The sequence below is a fragment of the Pithys albifrons genome, chromosome 18, assembly GCF_047495875.1.
Source record: "Pithys albifrons albifrons isolate INPA30051 chromosome 18, PitAlb_v1, whole genome shotgun sequence".
Taxonomy (NCBI): Eukaryota; Metazoa; Chordata; class Aves; order Passeriformes; family Thamnophilidae; genus Pithys; species Pithys albifrons.
The window spans coordinates 3736574-3755350 of record NC_092475.1 but is presented as its reverse complement, the minus strand read 5'-3'; the positions used below and the strand labels follow the sequence as shown (position 1 = coordinate 3755350).

The following is an 18777-nucleotide window of genomic DNA, read 5'->3' as shown; positions in this document are numbered from 1 at the left end:
GGAGCTCCCCCTCAGGTGCATCTGCATTGTCACCATCCTGCACAGTGCAGCTGGAGAGGAGGGATTCGAGTCTCTCCTGTCACTGCTCAGGCAAGGCTGGAAGGGAAGGTTGTTGTTCTGTACCAGACAAAACACAATTTGGTCCTGAGAACTAATCCCATCCCACAGATGCTGCCAGCCTGGTGCTTGAACAGCATTTAGGATTGCACTGATTGCAGGAGTGACAGCAGCTTGGAACTGGGTTAGTGTTTCATTCTGTCCTGCCAGTGGCAAACATTGTAGTATTGGATTTTCTTTCTTTTTTTTTTTTTTAATGAGGATTTAGCACACAGTCATGGGATTTGTGGTGGTGGTTTTTTTTAGACTAGAGACCGGCCAATGTTAAGCCTTTCCATGCACAGCTTTGTGAGCTCATTCTGCACATCCCTGCCCATCGTGGTGCTGGGCAGAAACCTTGGGTCTGGTGGATTCACACTGATGCAAACACATCAGTTTTAGTGGCAGGGGGAGAATCAGACTGAACTGTGCTTGGTTAGGGCAAAGATAAAGCCAGACCCCTGTGCTTGTGCATCCAAACAACGCCGAGTAGAGAATTAATGCAGATCCAGCATCACTCAGACTGTCCTTTCCAAGGTAAGCCAACCTAAAGCCTGAGACTTTCAGGTCAAAAATGAGCCTGCACACTGTCTAAATCCTCCTTCCTGAGGACACAGTGATCTGTAAAGATATATAATGACCAAAAGGCTCCCATGGGTGTTCACTGATAGCCGTAGCCACTTTAGTCCACTGATGTTAGGAGTCCCTGTAAAAAATCCCAGTAAACACCTCTACAAATCTTCCTGCTCCTGAACTTTTGAAAATGCAGTGCTGAGATCCCAGACCAGCTCCTCTTGAAAAAATGGGAAATTTTCCACTGACTTTCAAGAGTTGTTTGAAGCATCAGCTCCAGCAGCATCAAAGTCACCAGAAATGAAGTGTTGCTGCACTGATGTGCACAGTGTGCTGGGGTTTGGGTTCACGCAGCCCCGCAATCAGCTCAACAGAAAAACATGGAATACAAGGGGTTTGCAGGAGTGGTATTGGCTTTTCCAGCCTTTATGGCCTTTGGGAATTTGTGTTTGCAAATAATTCTTTCACCAAATTAAAGCATTCTGCTACTGGGGAAAGTATTGATTTTTTTTTTAACTATATGAGAGTTTTGTTACAAATCAAAACAGGGTAAAAATCTTTAAATATAGCCTTTGACAGAAAGGATGAAATATTCACACTTTTACCATTACAATTCATAAAAGGGAAAGTCAATGCTATTCTAGACAATTTCCCAAGCCCCTTAAAGTCCTCAAAATCCAATTATGGAATGAATCGAGGCTTTAAAGAAAGCTCAGAAAAGACTCCTTGAGTTTTGCAAAATTACATTAAGCAAGACTAATTTATAGCTAGGGCAAAGTTTTTGAATGAAAACCAATAAACTCTGAATCTCAGATGAGAGAATGAAGCATTTCCAGAGTTAAGTCTTGCATTTTGCTGATGTGGGAAAGAAAGGCATTCAGCAGCTAAAGCCTCAGAAATAGGAGTGAGAACTACAAGGTCCATTTCTTAGCCTGACCTGGTAAGGCTGAGCAAGTGGCTTCACCCCTGTGTGTGAGCTCAGCCCAGCTGCATCGTGAAGGTTAAATAAACCAAGGAGGTTCTTTACAAGCACAAATTACTCTCTTGTTTGTACAAGCAAAGTTGGTCCTTACTGTTTAATGATCTATCTTAGCCTGTGGAGACGACCACAAAAGATAACTGCTTTATATTTAACAAAAGGCCATTAACAGCTTGCACTAGTGGGGTGTATCTAGGAATTCACTCAGTCCACAGAGGAGCTCTATTATTATTACCAGCACAAACAAGAGACAATGTTCTCACCATGTGGGTTGTCAGACACAAAACCCAGCTGGTGTTTTTGCTTAACACATTAAGCTGCAGAGCACAAAGCTGTACAGAGACTTCATCCACCCAAAGAAAACTTTGGCAACAGCAACACCACCTGTCTTCACCAAAAGAGGAGTTGCATCTTCACATTTGTGGACAAAGAAACTGAAGTGCTTCTGATTGTCAGTGTACCTGTTCCCATATGATTATGTGCTTCTTATTTCATTTATGGATCCCGTGCAGCATCTTGGGGTGTGTGTGGATTCTTTCTGTTCACCTCTGGCATTTTGGAATCCCTCCAGAGCAGAGACCACAAATCTGCGCTAAAGACTCTGGAGATGGACCAGTGGGGCTGGGTGAGTGGAGAAGTGATGTCTCCACCCGAGCAGATGTTGCTCCATCTGTAGATGAGGTTTTGCAGTCTGAGGAGGGACACGGCATTGGCTTGGAGTGCAGGGTTGCTTCTGTGTTTTAGATCATGAGGTACAAGATGAATGGCTTGCTGGAGAAGAAGTCAGCATGCACTGGAGTGCTGCCACCAGCCAGAGTCCCTCGAGTTTAGTAGTTTAATTATTTTGTCATTTTATCATTTTTAATACAATTGGTTCAACAGCGATCTGCAGCACAGTTTTATTCTTGTCAATATTTTTATATTTTAAATATTTAAAGGGCTTTTGATTTGTCCCACACTCAACTGGGTGATGTGCTAAGTCTCCTCCTGAGCTGTGCAGCAGAGAGGATGAGCCCCTGGGGTCAGCACAGCAGCTCACCATCCCACCAGGGCAGCCTTGCCACAGTTGTGCAGGCAAATCCTACATGTGCCTCTATTTCCCTGGGCTGCCCTTGGTCAAGCTCAGTTCCACTGAGGTTTCCAGGCAGCCCAAGAGGCCCTCACAAAGCTTTCCTGCATTTGACATGAACAGTGACTTTTACTTGATTCAATCACTGCTTAATTTGATCCTCCATTTAATTTTATCAAAACTGTAGTAATCAAATAATTTGTACTAAAAACATTACAACTTCCACTTGTTTATTCTGATCAATTTTAATCTTTTAAGGCACAAGGTTTATTGGCTAACTTGGTTATGAGATAACAAAGCACTGTCATTAAATCTACAAGAAAAAGACAAATCACAAAAAAAAAATAAATAAAAGGTAAGAAGCTCCAAAGGAGCCCTCATAATGCAGGAACAGACAATAACATGCTGTTATTTAGAAGTCACGCTATGCATGATGAAAGCTAAGCAGCATCCTGCTGTTTGTGAGATGAAAAGATCAATGGCATGTTTCAGTCCAGACATTTGTGGCAATGAACTGCACTGAAAAGGGGAAAAGAATGTAATTGGATGTGAATGAATTTGCCTTTTCTGAGTGTTGACCCACATGAATGAACATGCGTCAGCAATGTTTGAGTTTTCCTCTGCGCAACAAACCTTCAAAAGCCAAAACCAGCTGAGTAAGAGGAAGGGAAAGATTTCCACTGCAAGCTGTTCCTCTGTTGCTTTGAGAAATAAAACACAACCTCCTGTCCTGCTGATCCTTCTCCTCCTTTGACTGTGCCACATCTCTCCACTGCAGGTCAACACTTTCATCTCCTTTGTGTTCCCCATGGTCGTCATTTCCGTGCTCAACACCATCATCGCCAACCAGCTGATCATCATGTTCAAGCAGGCGGCGCAGGAGAACCAGGTGTGCACCATTGGTGGGCAGCAGACCATGCTCAGCATGTCCATGGAGCCCAGCCGGGTGCAGGCCTTGAGACACGGCGTGAGGGTCCTGCGTAAGTATCGATGTGTTCAGGCACAGATCTGGCCAGAGGTGTCTAATTAAACATGGCTTTGATATAATAGATTGAAAATGTTTCCAACTCAAACCATTCTTTTCTTTTGTCTTTGCTTGTTGATAGGCAAGGATAACGAACAGACCTGCTCTCACACAGACACACTTTGAAAAAGCACAACCAGCCCAGCATTTTAATGATTTAGTCAACAGCAACTTAAGCCTCACATGTATCACTTCACTCCTCTCATTTTTCTGCAGAGCTTTGGTTCAGACAGAGCTTAAATAAAACATCCTGCACTCAGCAATTGAGCTGTACAGCAAAATATTGGACAGCTTGATTAAACAAGCTGAGGAAAAGACCAAAGAATTTATTAGCTTAAACTTACAGATGATAAAGCAAAAGCTGTTCAAAAGTAGTACCCAAAATAGCTAACAAAGTATGCCCATACTGATTTTTAACATTACATGGTGAAATGTTTGTTAGCAGAAAGCTTTCTGGCTGGTGTTTTTAGAATGGTTTGTGTTGGAAGGGATCTTAAAGATCACCTAGTTCCAAACTCCCTGCCATGGGCAGGGACACATTCCGCTAGACCAGGTTGCTCCAAGCCCCATCCAGCCTGGCCTTCAACATTTCCACAGATGGGGCATACTTGGTAGCAAAGTGTTTGGGCCAAGGACATGTTTCCAACAAGAAGAGAAATCCACAGAGAAGGCTCTGAGAATTTCCATGAGATTTTTCCTGCAGTTATGCACAAGGGATGCATTTCCTGCAGCCCTCTGTGCCCATGACACAGGTGAGCCACCACATGCATCCCAGCTTCAAACACAGGGAAACACCTACTGAGGAAAAGGAACATTAAATTCCCCATAACTCTCTGGTTGGACTGTGTTTATTTACTGTCTCTGAACCCCAATGAACAGGGTGGGAGGAGGGAGTCTTGCTTGGGTCTGGAGCCTGCAGGGGCTCAGCTCCCTGCTATCATTTTCTGTTTCTTAACACTTCTGCCTGCTGCCATTAAGTGAGAAACTGCCTTTTCTCACTTGGGCTACAACACCTGGCATGTCTCTCTCTTTTTGGCTTTGTATACTATTTGATCATCAGGAAGAGAGAGTTCTTCATGAATAATAAGAAAGAAACCTAAATTTACATCTGACATCGCTTTGCAGAGGTGGAAGTGCACCCCTTGCCCACAGGTCCAGGTCTCCTCCAAGGCACTGAAAAACAGCCCTTCTCTTTCTGATCAATGGGCATAATTTTCTTCTTCTTTTCCCTCTTCTTCTTATCCAGGTAAATTTTTGCTTTGGTTGTGTACTGCAAAACAGTTGGCAGAAGTGAGGAGCCTGAAATGGTGCAAAAGTGTCCAGTTGTGGGGCCCCGGGCAGGGATGCCCAGATATTCTGTGCATATCTGCAGGGCCACCCTGGCAGCAGGACTGAGCTCCCCTCCCTGCTGGGAAGGCAATGTGAGGGTGGCTGATTGTTCCTTTTCTCTGCTGAGGAGGATCCAGCAGATAAAAAAATCTTAGCTCAGTTTTGTCTGTGACTCATTCCACCGAGCAGAAAGGCTCTTTTTATCTAGTGAATGTGAGTGAAATCCTGCTGCATTTCATTTCACAGATGCTCTTGATTACTGGAGGTCCTTGATTCACATTTACTTTTGTCATCCATTCCTCACGACTCTTTTTAATAATCCAGGCTTCTGAGCTGTCAGAAAAGCAGCAAAAAATACACAAGGATGCCCATGATCTATCTGGGCATCCATGGCAGCCAAAACCATGTAGGGTCTAGGCTCATTTATGGAAGAGGGTGGGAAAAGAAAAATGACATTTGTTCCTAACTAATAAAACTGTTGGCACAACATCAGAGCTTCACGGGCGTCACAGTATTTTCCATTTCTAAAAGTGAATTTTGCCCTGAAGTACAAAGAGTTTGATTTTGGCTTAGGGGTGAAATGTTTCTGATCTTGTAAAACTAGTGCTTAGAAAAGAAATTTTTGCAGTGCAGGGTGTGCAGAGCTGTGGGATGAGATCAGAGCAGCAAAGAATTTCCTTTCTCCAAATCTACTGAGATTAAGTATTTGTTTACACTGACACGGGAGCTAGAAGTGGTCAGACTAACAGCTTCATTCACAACATCCACAACATCATTTTCCTCCTCTTTGGTAGCGTTTGTGTGTTTTCTTGGCTCTGTCTGACTTTAGTCATGTATAAAACAATGAGGGTGATGGGGGTCAGGGTAAGGATGAGTGTGATCATGTGTCAGCCCTGTTGCCTGGGAGCCACGTCATTAATTCAGTAAGGATGTGATTCCTGATTGTAATTCCCTCTCTGCTGTCAGCATTCACCAGGTGTGAGGATCCAAATTCAGAACGTTCCAGGCATTGGCAGCTTCCCAGCTCTTTTGTGAGGATAACAGGGCAATTAGTTCTGTCGTTAAAAATACCTCTCACCAAGAGATTTCATACCCTCCTCCATCCATTCAATTCCTTCCATTTCTCCAACTATAAACCATCTTTGATTTGTGTTACTATTCCTTGGCTGTATTGGAGTCTTAGCATGCTGAGTGTCTCAGACTTGTGTGAAGCTTCACAGAAAGTTGAATATTTTCTGATTGCATAGCCTGATATGCCAATAATTTGATAAAACTCTAAATAATTCTTAAACACTCCCACACACCCCCAACAGAACAATAATAGAATCACAGAATAGTTTGGAAGGGGTCTTAAAGCTCATCACATTATAAACCCCCACCTTGGGCAGGAACAGCTTCTTTTAGACCAGGTTGCTCCAAGCCCTGTCCAAGCTGGCCTTGGACACTTCCAGGGATGGCACAGCCACAGCTACTCTTGTCAACCTGTGCCAGGGCCTCACCAGCCTCACTGGCTAAAATTTCTTCCTAATATCTTCTCTAACCCTTCTCTCTTTCAGTTTAAAGCCATCCCCCCCCCCTTGTTCTGTCACTTCATGCCCTTGTCCAAAGTCCTTCTCCAGCCTCCTTGGGTGGAAGCCCCTTCAGGTACTGGAAAGCTACAAGAAGATCTTCTTGAAGCCTTTTCCCCTTCAGGCAGAACAACCCCAATTCTCTCAGCCTTTCCTCATAAGAGAGGAATTCTGTCCAGCAAGCAGCCTTCAGTTGGTAAAACCTCATTTACCCTGCTCATGCCATTGCATTCTGTATCCAGACAGCAAGAGCAACATAAACCTCCTCTACCTCAGCACATTCCAAACAGCTGCTCAAAAATGAGGGTACATTTGAGCTTGGCTCAGGAGGAAAGTGCTGTTCAGCCAAAATGTCTTCTCAAAAGGGGACAGTTTTGTGCCATGGGTTTCTATCCCCACCAAGACACCTGCCTGGAGCCCGTTCTGCTCTGAGCAGCCCTCGGTGCCTCCCAGTGCCTGTCAGATCCGTTCCTGTGGATGGGAGGAAGGAGTTATTGGATGGCACAGCTGAGCTCTGATAATGACATTGAGACAAATTGATGGACATCGAGGGGAGGCTTTGCATGTCCCTGGATGGACATTGGCTGAGCCAATTAAAATGCAATCAGTTCCAGGTAGCGTTTGCTCTGTTACTGAAGCTGCTTAGTGCAAGCAATTAGAAAGCACTTAGAGGTTTAATCAATTAAAAGAATATCCTTCAGTCTCCCACAGCTGGCTGAGTGATGCCTCAGTAAAATGCTGCAGTCAAACCATATATTTTTACTGAATACCAACGAATTTTTAAATTATGATATTGGGATCTCTGCATTCCTTCAAGTAATAGAAGGCAAAGGCTATGCAGCTCATTAATTTTTGCTTTAATGATTTCCCTTCTGAACAAATATTTTGAGCAGCTCATTCATTTCTCCTCACTGATGTTCCAAGTCTGAGTTATTCATTTCTGGTGGAAAACATTGTCATGAGATTTAGTATAAGCTTCCTACAAACAGGAATAGTAAACAGCTTATACTTTGCAGCCACAATACACAGAAGAGCCCCAGTCTAAAATGCCTATATTCAAAGGGAAACAGATTTATTTCATTTGTTCATTAATCTTTTCTTTTGCAAGAAAGGAACAAAATTCATGGTAGTTTGTATCTCTAATAAAAGGTTTGAGCAACTCCAAATGGAGTTCAGCAAAACCCCTGTGGCATTAAGTGTGAGTGGAAGCTGAGTTTAACAGCTGAAGTGTCACATTGAAATTTTGGAGGATAAATTATCCATTTAACACTTGTATATATTTCCCAGAGATGTTTGTGCTTGTAGGTTTACATAAAGGAGCAGAACTGGAGCGCTCTATAAACACCATCCAAGGAGCAAAAAGAGGGGTGGCTGCCCCTCCTTGGGCAGGGAGACTCTTTTTGCCCCTTTCCAACAGCACATGTCCCTTTGCTGGCACCACAGCCTGGGCTGGCACAGCATTCCTGTTTGAATCATACAGGCTCTTGTGGCTCCATCTCTGCAGACAATTCCAAGATGGGCCTTACCCTGCAAGCAGATTTTCCAGGTGTTAAACCTTGACAATGTGAGTGTTTAAAAAAGTTAATGAATGTGGTTTTCAACATAAAGTCTTGCCAGGGCCTTAGTCACTGTAGGAGCATGCAGTGAACACAGATCCAGGGTCCCTTTGGTGGGCAGAACCCATTTTGGGAAGAATGAAGGAGATGTAAAACTCAGAACTCAAAGGAAAAGAAGAAAGGGGCTGCAGAGGAAGGCAGTTCAGGTTATACTTGTTCTTACCAAAAAGAAAGAGCCTTGAACCTGATGAGAAGAAGGAAATCCTTTTCTATCTTTCAAAGGGGGAATTTTCTTCCCTCCTTCTTCCTTCTCCTTTAAACATCCAGATATCCCCAGGGGAAATGGCATTAATTAAATCAAGCAACTTTTTCTTTTATTTCCAAAAAGAAGGAAACTTGGGAGGAGACCCCAGACTGCACTGGGACAGCAGATGTGCTGCTTCCTGGAGCCTGTTCTTGGGCCAGTTTAACCAGTGTTTTCTACCTTGCTCCTTATGGATGAAACTGGTGCCAGGGCATGATTTAACCACCAGCATGAGCTGGGGCAGGAATTCACATTTATTTTCCAATCTGTCATCTGAAGCCATTGAAAATCAGGACTGGAGAACACAATCTGAGTAAAATCTGTTGATTTTACATGTGGAAAGTTTTTTCCATTAACTGTGCTGTCTCATTTTCACTAGTAAAGAAGTACTTAGGGGAATGTGGCTGCTTTCAAGTCAGATAGCATCATCTCCCTGATAATCCAAGAAAGAGACAATCCTCCCATGGGAGGAAAAAATGTAGGAAAAAATCTGGGAATGGAAATCAAGGAGTCAAATCTAATGCTTGCAGTTCTCAATAACACGTTCAAGAGCACTGGAGGATTGTGTCCAAAACTGCTGTATGTTTCCAGTGGTGTCTAAAGGAGCTGAGGGCTCCCCAGGCTCACTGCTATTCCCAGTTTCTTCTTCTTGGCTATCCTGAGTACTCCTGGTGCGTTCTGGTGGTTCCCAATCTCTGCTGATAGTTACAGACTTTTATGGAAATCCTTTATTCCAGAGCCTTATGACCCAAATACCATCATAAGTAGTTTTAATTTTACTGGGCTCACACCTACCTTTGAACCTCCTGCAATCCCCACTTTGGGGCCTGCTGATATAAATATTATCTACAGCCTGTCAGGTAGAACAACATGTTAATATAAACTGTGCCTTGAGGTTTAACTTGGCAGTACCAGCTGTGTCTACACTTGGCCTGGTTTTTACCATCTCTCATATCAAACAGCACTTTGAGAGAGGTTCTCTTGTAATGGCATCAACTAAACAAATATATAAAACCCAGAGCTTGGAATATACAAGGAGTGTTTATCCAAAAATCATCATTACCCTGGCATAAGCTCCATAACCTGTTGTACAACTGATCAGTACCAGCTGGTGTGTGTGTCCCTTGGGCAGTGTTGGAGACACATGGCCCTGATGAGCTGAAACACAGCAAAGGCTGAGAGCTGTTGTTGAGGTGGGTCAGTACATCCCCAGACAGCTCCTGACTTTGCTCAGGAATTCCACTGTGCTGTTCCCCACCTCTGTCTGTCTCAGTTCCCTGTGACATGCAAAGAAAAAGAAATGAATTGGCCGAAATTATCTGAATAAAACTATCAAAGAAAGAAGGATCTGAACTTATGTGGAGGCCTTAACAACAGCAGAGAAGGAGCAGCAACTCTTTTCTGCCTGTCCTGGAGAGAAAGGAGGAGAGGGCAGAGGGATACCCTCGCTGAGGGCCACCCCAGAGCCTCAGGGCTGTGACTCATCATGACCCCGAGGGGGACAGAAGAGATGAAGTGAGGAGGAAAACACCAGCCAAGTGTACTTTTGTACTGCAGGACATCCCTGGGGTCCATGTGAGTCAGCACCTTACCCAGCAGTGTCCCAGTGCTCTGAGTCACACTGAGCCTCAGATGGCCCCAGAGAGGGAACAGGTGGATGAAAACCCCTCCCAAACCAGTCACCAAGCACTGCAGTGGTTTTCTTACACATGATACATTTCCCCATGGTCATGCTGACCCAGCGTGGGTGTTTGGAGACATTGGTCCTGAAGAAGGGATGTCTCCCAGCCTCAGCCACAGGAGACACACTGGGTAAAGTAAAATATTCAGTGTGATCTAATACAATTTAACTTCCAGGCTTGCCTCCATATCTAGTTTAGACTGAAAATCAAGGCTGGCACAGCTTAAATTTTCTTTTGCACAATGTCACTCAAAATTGATGTTTCCCTCTGCAGGACTTCCTGCAGGTTAAACAAACCAGAGCTTGTCCCCTGCTGCTCCTCCTTCCTCTCCCATTCTTTCTTGGAATGTAGCTGAAACAGGCAGAGAATAAGACTAAATAGAAAGACACAGGATGCAAGAATTCAGGGTTTAATAGACATTTACATAGATAGTTTGATTTAGAAGTGAAATGAAGACATACATTGGTGGGAGGATCACTCCCTGGCACCCACAGCACGCTGGGCTCACCTTGCTGGGGCCTCCTCTCCACTTCCCAGCCCTGAGGTTTGGCACCTCTTTTGCTCAAATATGGGAAATATCAGAAGCTCATGGAGCAGCTCTGCTTCTATTAAAACCTCATTGAATTAATTAGAAGTGAGGGATGGGTCTGATTTATTTTTAGTTCAAAGAATACAGGCAGGAAATCTCCAGCCTCACAAACACCATCCTGGACAGTCGCCCCATCACAGATTGGGTTGAATTCTTGCCCTGCAGGGCTCAGCTCCAGCAAGCAAACCTGATCTTTTTTACTCCATAAAAAAAAAAAAACCACCTGTGTCAAGCTTTTGATGATGGAGAACACACTCAAGGAGCTGATAACAATAATAAAAAATCATTTGTTTTACAGTTCTTTGCTGCTCTGGGAGGAACAAAACAGCAACAAAAGGCCCCAGATATGTGGGAGAAAAGGGCACTTTCGTTCTGTATTAGATTTAAGTTAACACATTCCTACATTTCATATTCCTCCCTGGGGAGGAACCCCAGAGGACAGGATTGCCACCCTAAATCTGCTTGATCCCTTGTATGATAACATGGAAACACATGGATTAAGGGCAACAAATACAGGTCAGGGTCTCCTAATCTGCATGGCACAGAACTGCTCAGCATGTTACCCAGCTGGGACTTCCAAATCAGAACTTAAGTGTCTCCAGTGCACTCTGCCGATGTTTAATAGAGTTTTAATTGCAGAGTGATTGGATGTGATATTACAGAATTACCACAGATTACTTAATTGCTGAGGTTAAGCAGATATTTCTCTCAATATGTGTTTTTGCTACTGTAGATCCCTGCCTCTATATTATTTGGCAGAGCATTGCCTGAGCAACAGAAACAGAGATAATTTACCAGGAGAAAACCACTTTCATTTAATGTGTTGGTAAATTTAACAGGCAGATGTGTGAGATTCTTAAAAGTGGCTGTAGAAAGAATGCGGATCCTGCCGTTCTTAAAGAGCTGCATGCAGGGGTGAGCAGCTGAGAAGTGCCAGTGCATGGAGGTTCCTGCAAAAATTATGATATGCCTGAATGAACTTGTGTTTGGAGCCATTTGGGAAGCTGCTTTCACAGCCTGAAAATCCAACTAATCCTGTGCAGGCACTGGGAAAGCAGATGGACTGGAGCTGTGATGTTGGCTCATTCCTGTTATCCCGAGGCTGATGGATGGAGGAGGAGAGGCTGGAGAGTGTTGCTTCTCCTCCAGCCAGGCAGGGCTGTTGTGGAGAATCATGGGGGGACTGCTCTATCCAGGGCAAACCAAAGGCCCATCCAACAGAGAAATTAATTTGTGGATGTGGCCAAAAGCAGGTGCTCAGCAGTGTCAAAGAGCAAGGCAAGCATCCATCTCCCATTGAGCTTCCCAGTGGATGTCCCCACCTCTCCTGTGCCACTCCCATCAAAGTCCCATCAAAGCTCTGCAGGGAAGGATCAGCCACAGGTCTGATTCATTCACTTGATGGCATCTGAGGGGCTGCAGGCTGTCTAGTGAGGGATTACATCTGTGACCATAGAGCAGCCAAAAACACTCAGTTTGAAAAAATGAATTCACTTGGACAAGAGAATAAAAGCAGACCTTTCTTTCCAAAACATCTCCCTTCAGTTGCTTAAATCTTTATTGGATAAATGGCTTTTGCAGCATTCCTGGAAGATGCTGTCATACACCATGCAGGCTGGTGCTAAAGGAATAGAGCCCTCTTCGTTGTAAGTTATGTGTTTAATAAGAGAGGGAGCATAAGGCATTAAGGTAGGATTGTGATTATGGAGCTGGACACCAGGAATTATTTAATTTCTGTAAAATTGGTTAGTGACTCTACTATTGATAACACCACAAAAATAGGGCACAGACTCTTCCCTCCCCACTCCACTGCTGAAGCCTCTCCTGTGCCTCTTGGCTGATGGGGAGATGTGACCACAGCCAGACTTGTTCCTCCTGGACTGCATTCTTCAAGGGAAGCACACCTTCTGCATATCTTCTCCATGAGCTATGACATAGTCTCTGTGGGATGACAGCATCTGGGTTTGTGACATATCCACATAAATGTTTTCAGTCCCAAGGCAGAAGGAGAAGCAGTCCTTGGCTCCACCTGCCAAATCCACATTGCACTTGTGGTACCTCATGCTGTAGGAGAGCTTTGCTGCTTCCCAGCCCATTACAGGTCACATAAAGGACAAGAGTTATGTGGCCCTTGTTGTCTGTAGAGCAAATTTAGGATAAAAAATTACCTTAATTATTCTATTTTCTTCTTGCCTTTTATTGTGTTACGTTCTAACTGAAATTTCTTTATTTCCTGCTAGGATTCTGCCAGAATCCTGCTGTTCAATGCAGAGGTTGAAATGTATATTAAAAAAAGGGAAACAAATCTTTCTCCTGATTGCCTGATATATCTACTTTTTAATCCAGACTGACAAATGCACTCTATCAACAGCACTTTTACTCTGTAGACTTGTTGCATTTTGTTGGCATTGTTTGACATTCCTCAGCTAGAATCCGAAAGGAAAAAAAAACAATGTCTTTCTCTGCTTACCCTTTGATTAATCATTTTTATTATAGCAAAGTACAGACTCAAACATGTTGTAATCTCAGGTATTGCACAAACGTAGAACAAAAGGACGAGCCCTGCCAGCAGAAAGAGCTCCTGAGGCTGTTTAATGATGCTCAGCACTGTGGGCACTGCAGCCAATGGCTCCATGTAACAAGCAAATGGGATTATTGTGTCCCTGGCTCCCTGTCTACCTGGATGAAAAACACACACTGAGAGTACTTTGGACAATATACCCAGTGCCACAAGGGCATGAAACACAGGGAGAGATGTGAGTAGTTTCATTTAAACTGGTGTCCCAGCTAGGCATTGGCAGTCCTTCATCTGCACCTTCTGTTGTTCACAGTGTTGCTGCCCCAGTGCTTAGTGCTATTTTTTATTCTGTTATGCTCAGTTTTACAGGCACTTGCAGGCTGGTTGTCCCTCAGGGTTATTAAATTCTTTGCACAATGGCAATAGAAGAACAACTGGGGCTTTAGGAAAACAGTTTACAGCAATAAAACCCACAGGGACAGGTCCCCTTTTCACCCTGACAATAAATGGCTCAAAGTAAGGGGCTTTTTTTTCCCATCCTGCAGGTGCTGTGGTGATCGCCTTCGTGGTCTGCTGGCTCCCTTACCACATACGGCGCCTCATGTTCTGCTATGTCCCCTCCAGCCACTGGACAGAGTGAGTGACAGCATGGGGGACAAGGTGGCCCCATGCCAGGGTGGGGTTTGGGGTCAGGCTGGGGTTGTTGGGGTACACACAGATGTGGAGGTGGAGGAGAGGATCTGGGAGAAAGGGCATTCTCCATGCCAGGGGTTAAAGCCTCAAACCCCTCACTGCTGTTCTGCTTTGTTTCTTTTGTGTTTCTCAGTATTTACCAGCCAAATTAAGAGTCTGAATTTTGCCATATAAATCCCCCAGACGTAGGTGAAGGGATCATTAACTTGAACCAAAATGCATCATCACCCCCCTTCCTCTTCCTGTGGGTTGCAACCACAGACTCACCCCTGCTGGCAACAGCGATGGGTGGTCACCTCTGACAGTTCTTGGTGGCATGACATTTGGAAAGGGGGGATTTATACATCCAAAAGTGGATTTCTGTCTGTGCTGGAGATATTGATTCCCCAGCCCTAAGATGGATCACCTCCCGTCAACACACAATTGAACTCCATGAAGCCACATTTCCTTGGTGACAGGAGAGATCACACAGGTGGGAGAAGGGCTGCTCTGCTTGCTGAGTCTGGGGCAGGATATTTACTGTGTTTTGCAGGGAGTGCATCAAAATTGAACACCAGCAGTTGCTACTGATTGGGAAATGCCCAGACTGTCAGAGAATCTGGGGATAATTGCCTGCCTGTGCTGAACACACCTGCCCTGCTCACGGATGTGCCCAGGAGCTCCCTGAGGCTTTTCTGTAGCCAGGTTCCTCAGCAAAGCAACTACCAAACTGATTATTCCTTTTAAATAAGCACTTAATCACTAATGCAGTGTGGGGATACACACCCAGGAAGCCTGAGTTGCCATGGGATGCACTCATGTGTCTCCTGCCACAGTGTTGCATCCCTGTTCTCCCTGGGACTGGGTCTGTTTCCTGCAATGAACAGGAAAAGGAAAAAATATCTACAATACTAAAAATCAGAGCAACGATGACACATCAAAATTTCACAAACTCCTAAAACAAAAAATAGTAATTTAGGATATAGCAGTCTACTGAATGGAACCGTACACTCATCCATAGTAAAATTCAAAGTCTATCTTCAGTCATGAAAACAGAGCTTGAGGCATGCACTGGGACAAATTGTTGTTTCTCCTTTGCTTTCCCATATGAAAAACACTTAGAGCAGTGTTGAATTATGTAATGACTGATTTTGCTTGGAGTTAGAGGGGTAGAGAAGTCTGTCTGCAGTTAGTGTGAATTTTTGCATCATGGTTGCATCCCCATATTATTTTTTTCTTCTTTAAAAGCCATGAATGATTGCAGGGTAATATTGAATTTACAGGCTTGTTATGAATGATGAACTATCAGTCTGGTGACTAACAGAGTTTGCAGCAGCCTGACATGTTCATTTATAAATGCATGTACCTTGCCCCTGAAGAAGAGAATTTTTTCAGATATTAATTCAGCACAACCACATAGAGAAACTCTGTTTGCAAGAGCTGGATGGTCTATGTGGTCCTTGACAGAGCTGAGGGGGTGTGGAGGGATGGGTTATGAAGCCCAGTACACATCTATTTATCTTTTGTTACACCCTGATCTACATTTGACCAGTTCCAGTTGCACCACTGATAAGCTCATGTCTCCCCAGCCCAGAAAGGTGAGCTGAAAGCAGCTCATGTTTTTCTTGCCCTTGTGACTTTGAATTATTTCAGTTCTCCAGACTCAGATTTTTATCTTTCATCTGTTCTTCCAGTTTCCTTTTCAACTTCTACCACTACTTCTACATGATGACAAACGTCCTCTTCTACGTCAGCTCAGCAGTCAACCCCATCCTCTACAACCTGGTGTCGGCAAACTTCCGTCAGATCTTCCTCTCTACGCTCACACTCCTGTGCCTGCCCTGGAGGAAGAAGAAGAAACGACTGGCCTTCACCAGGAAATCCAACAGTATCTCCAGCAATCACACATTTTCCAGCCAGGTCACAAGGGAAACTACATACTGAAGCCAAAGGAGGAAGGGAAATGCAATTCATTGTGGAGTCAAAACTTCAGAGAGGCCTCTGTGACTTTCATGCATGGTCTCCAAATTCATGTAACACAAATGTGTTTAGCAAAGTCATTTTTATTGAAAAAAATAGGCTTTGTTCTGCCAGTAACTTTGAGGTTATTTTAAAGCATTGGCCTTGCCTCTTGTGAGTAATGTCTACACATGTTGTAACTTCAGTCTGGCATAAATCCAGATGTGGTGTTAACTGGGAAGCAAAAATATGTTCAATTTAGGCAAAACCGTATTGCATTTCATCCTTTTCTCAATGCAGAGATGACATGCTCACATCCAAGGGTTTGAGATCACATCTCTTGGTGGCACCAAGCAGAGAACCCAATGAGGAGAAAGGAGTTTTGAACAGAAAGGGATGGTTTTGGAGAATGGACAAGGTCATCTATGGGATGTTCAATGGACAAGGAGTGAAAGCTCAGGGAGCTGGGTGGTCATTTTAGAAATATATCTACATTATGAGTAATATGACCAAGGTGCTCACGAGAGCCACTCTGGCTCCTGGAAATTAAATAAGAACAGATGATGCCTTACCTGGGCTGGGGGGGCTGGGGCTGGGGAAGGGGGGGCACCTTTGACTTTAGGGTACCTGTAGTGCCTGGCACAGCAAACCCCCTCTCTCACTGGTTTGGCCCCACAACACCAATAAACAGCAGAGTCTCTGGCAAAGTCAAGAATGCAGAGCCTGTGCCCAGCTGGAGTGCTGAAAATGAACAGAAAGGGAAAATCTTACTGCTGCCATACAGCCAAATCCTATTTTTCACTATGGAGAACAGTTTTCTGGCCTGCACTAAGAGGTGAGAACACTTCATGAGGGCTCCAGGCTGCTGAGGTAAGAGCAACCTGTTCAAATTCTGTGGGACCTTCAGATTTTTCCCATTCTTATTCCAGTTTTACTTGTTTCCTCACCATTTTCACAAGGCTGATATCTCATGGGTTATATAAGTTGTAGGCAGCAGGGCTTCTGGTTCAACCCTTTATTTTTGTTTTTTTTTTACTACCAGACCTGTTGGCACACTGATCTGTACCCAAAATCTTCAGGTAGTGCCAATGGAGAACACAAAAAGGTCTGAAGTGGAGAGTCTTAACTCTAAACCAACTTTCTTTCAACAAGCCTAAGGAACAAGACCTGAAAATTCTCCTTGAAATTTTTCAGTCCAGGACAGGTGGCATGAGCTTTTCTCTCCTATGGTTCCACCTCTAGCAGCCCTCTAACAATGTGATACAGCAAATTGCTCCAGAGTCTTTGGTACCAGAAATCACAGGGCTCTGGGACAAGTTAAAGGACTTTCTTTCCCTGCTGTGCACAAACCTGGAGCCAACCAAACATCCTGAGCAAACTTTGCTGTCGGTGATTTTGTGTCCCCTTTCACACCACACTTCATTTGGAGGGCAGAGCTTGTCTCTTTATGATGACAAACCACAAGAGTCATTTGGCTCAACTCCCATGTCACTCTTCAACTAGTGATCACCCCTGGCACCAAACAGAAATCTCAGTGCTGTAGGTGTGGATCTGTCACACAATGATGGAGACCAGTCACTGAACCACTGGGTGCTGGTGACTTCTGCTACAGATGCTGTACCATAGAATCATAGATCATGTCAAGTGGGAAAGGACTCACAAGGACCATCGAGTCCAGCTCCCTGGAGTTGTGGTTTAGGTGCTGTTTGGCTCAGGACAGAGAGAAGACCCATGGGGTATTTGCTGTGAGTTGTTGGTGATGACTGATTGCTCCTGAGGCATTTATAACCTGGCAGTTGTACAGACATGGCAGATCCTCAGTTGACCTCCAGCCACACCCCCCAGGGATGGGAGATGATTTTAATGGCTAGTACAGAACCACTCCAAAAGAAAGGGCTCAAAATAGAAATCAGTGGGGCTTTAGTTTCTTCTGATTCAGCCAAACTGCAAGCTCTGTTCTGTCCTGCCTTCTTTTGATTTCTTGCCCTGGTTGTACCAAACAAAGGGCAGAGATTATATTTGACAAAGCACTTCTGTTGCTTATGCACTGTTGACTCCTCTTTGAAAAGAAAAACAGGTAGTGGGACACAAGCAAATAAATTTTTGGGGGGAAAAAAGATGTAAAAAGGAGACTGGTCTCTTTGGAAGAAATTCTGGGCCAAACCAGCAAATATTATCTGTGTCTGTGTTGGAAATGGCCTGTGCAGGCTGGAGGAAGAATCCTTCAACTTGTTCATACAGCCTTGTGGGAAAGTTCAAGTATGATGAACAGGAGAGGGGAAGAGTCTTCCTTGAGAGGCAGAGGAGTAAATGCCACACACTTAACACTGTCCTTCCAGGTGAGACACTCCAAATGTTTCTGGACAGAACCCAATTTTTTAACTTCACCTCTAAAAAAGAGTCAACAGCTGGGAGGTGGTTTCTGAAACCTCCCACGGAAGCCCTACCTGTGTGTTGCTTCGACTTTCATTACAATTTAACACCCTGCATGTCTCAGTTGCTTTAGAAATATTAAACATTATTACTAGACTTCTTCAACACCAACCCGCTGAAATGTGCTTGATGATCTTAGAAAACACTGTACAAAAGTTGTTGTTTCACATATGATGCTTGGCTTAGATTTTCATTACTGAAATACACTGGCAGCTTACAGAATATTTGATCACTACTCAGAGAAACTGGTAGGTTTATTTTTGGTTTGATGTGACAGTGGGAAAAAGCTGGAGTAAAAATGTACTTGTCATAAACTCTTAAACTCTCCACAGCGTTTGTTGGGCCACTCGAGTGTTGAATATCTGGGGAAATTTGGGGGACCTTAATCTGAGACTGCAGCTCAAAGCTACCTCTTTCACTGGCCAA

At 44.1% G+C, this 18777-nt stretch overlaps 1 protein-coding gene across 1 annotated transcript in view; it reads left to right on the top strand.

Moving 5' to 3' along the window:
- The window catches only part of NTSR1 (neurotensin receptor 1), a 50144-nt gene extending 33654 nt beyond the window's left edge, over window positions 1-16490 (top strand). The window contains exons 2-4 of the mRNA XM_071572876.1: window positions 3496-3697; window positions 13833-13923; window positions 15654-16490. Coding sequence (XP_071428977.1) covers window positions 3496-3697; window positions 13833-13923; window positions 15654-15903 — 543 coding nt within the window. The 3' untranslated portion in view covers window positions 15904-16490. The remainder of the gene's footprint in view (window positions 1-3495; window positions 3698-13832; window positions 13924-15653) is intronic.
- Window positions 16491-18777: the final 2287 nt, after the last annotated feature.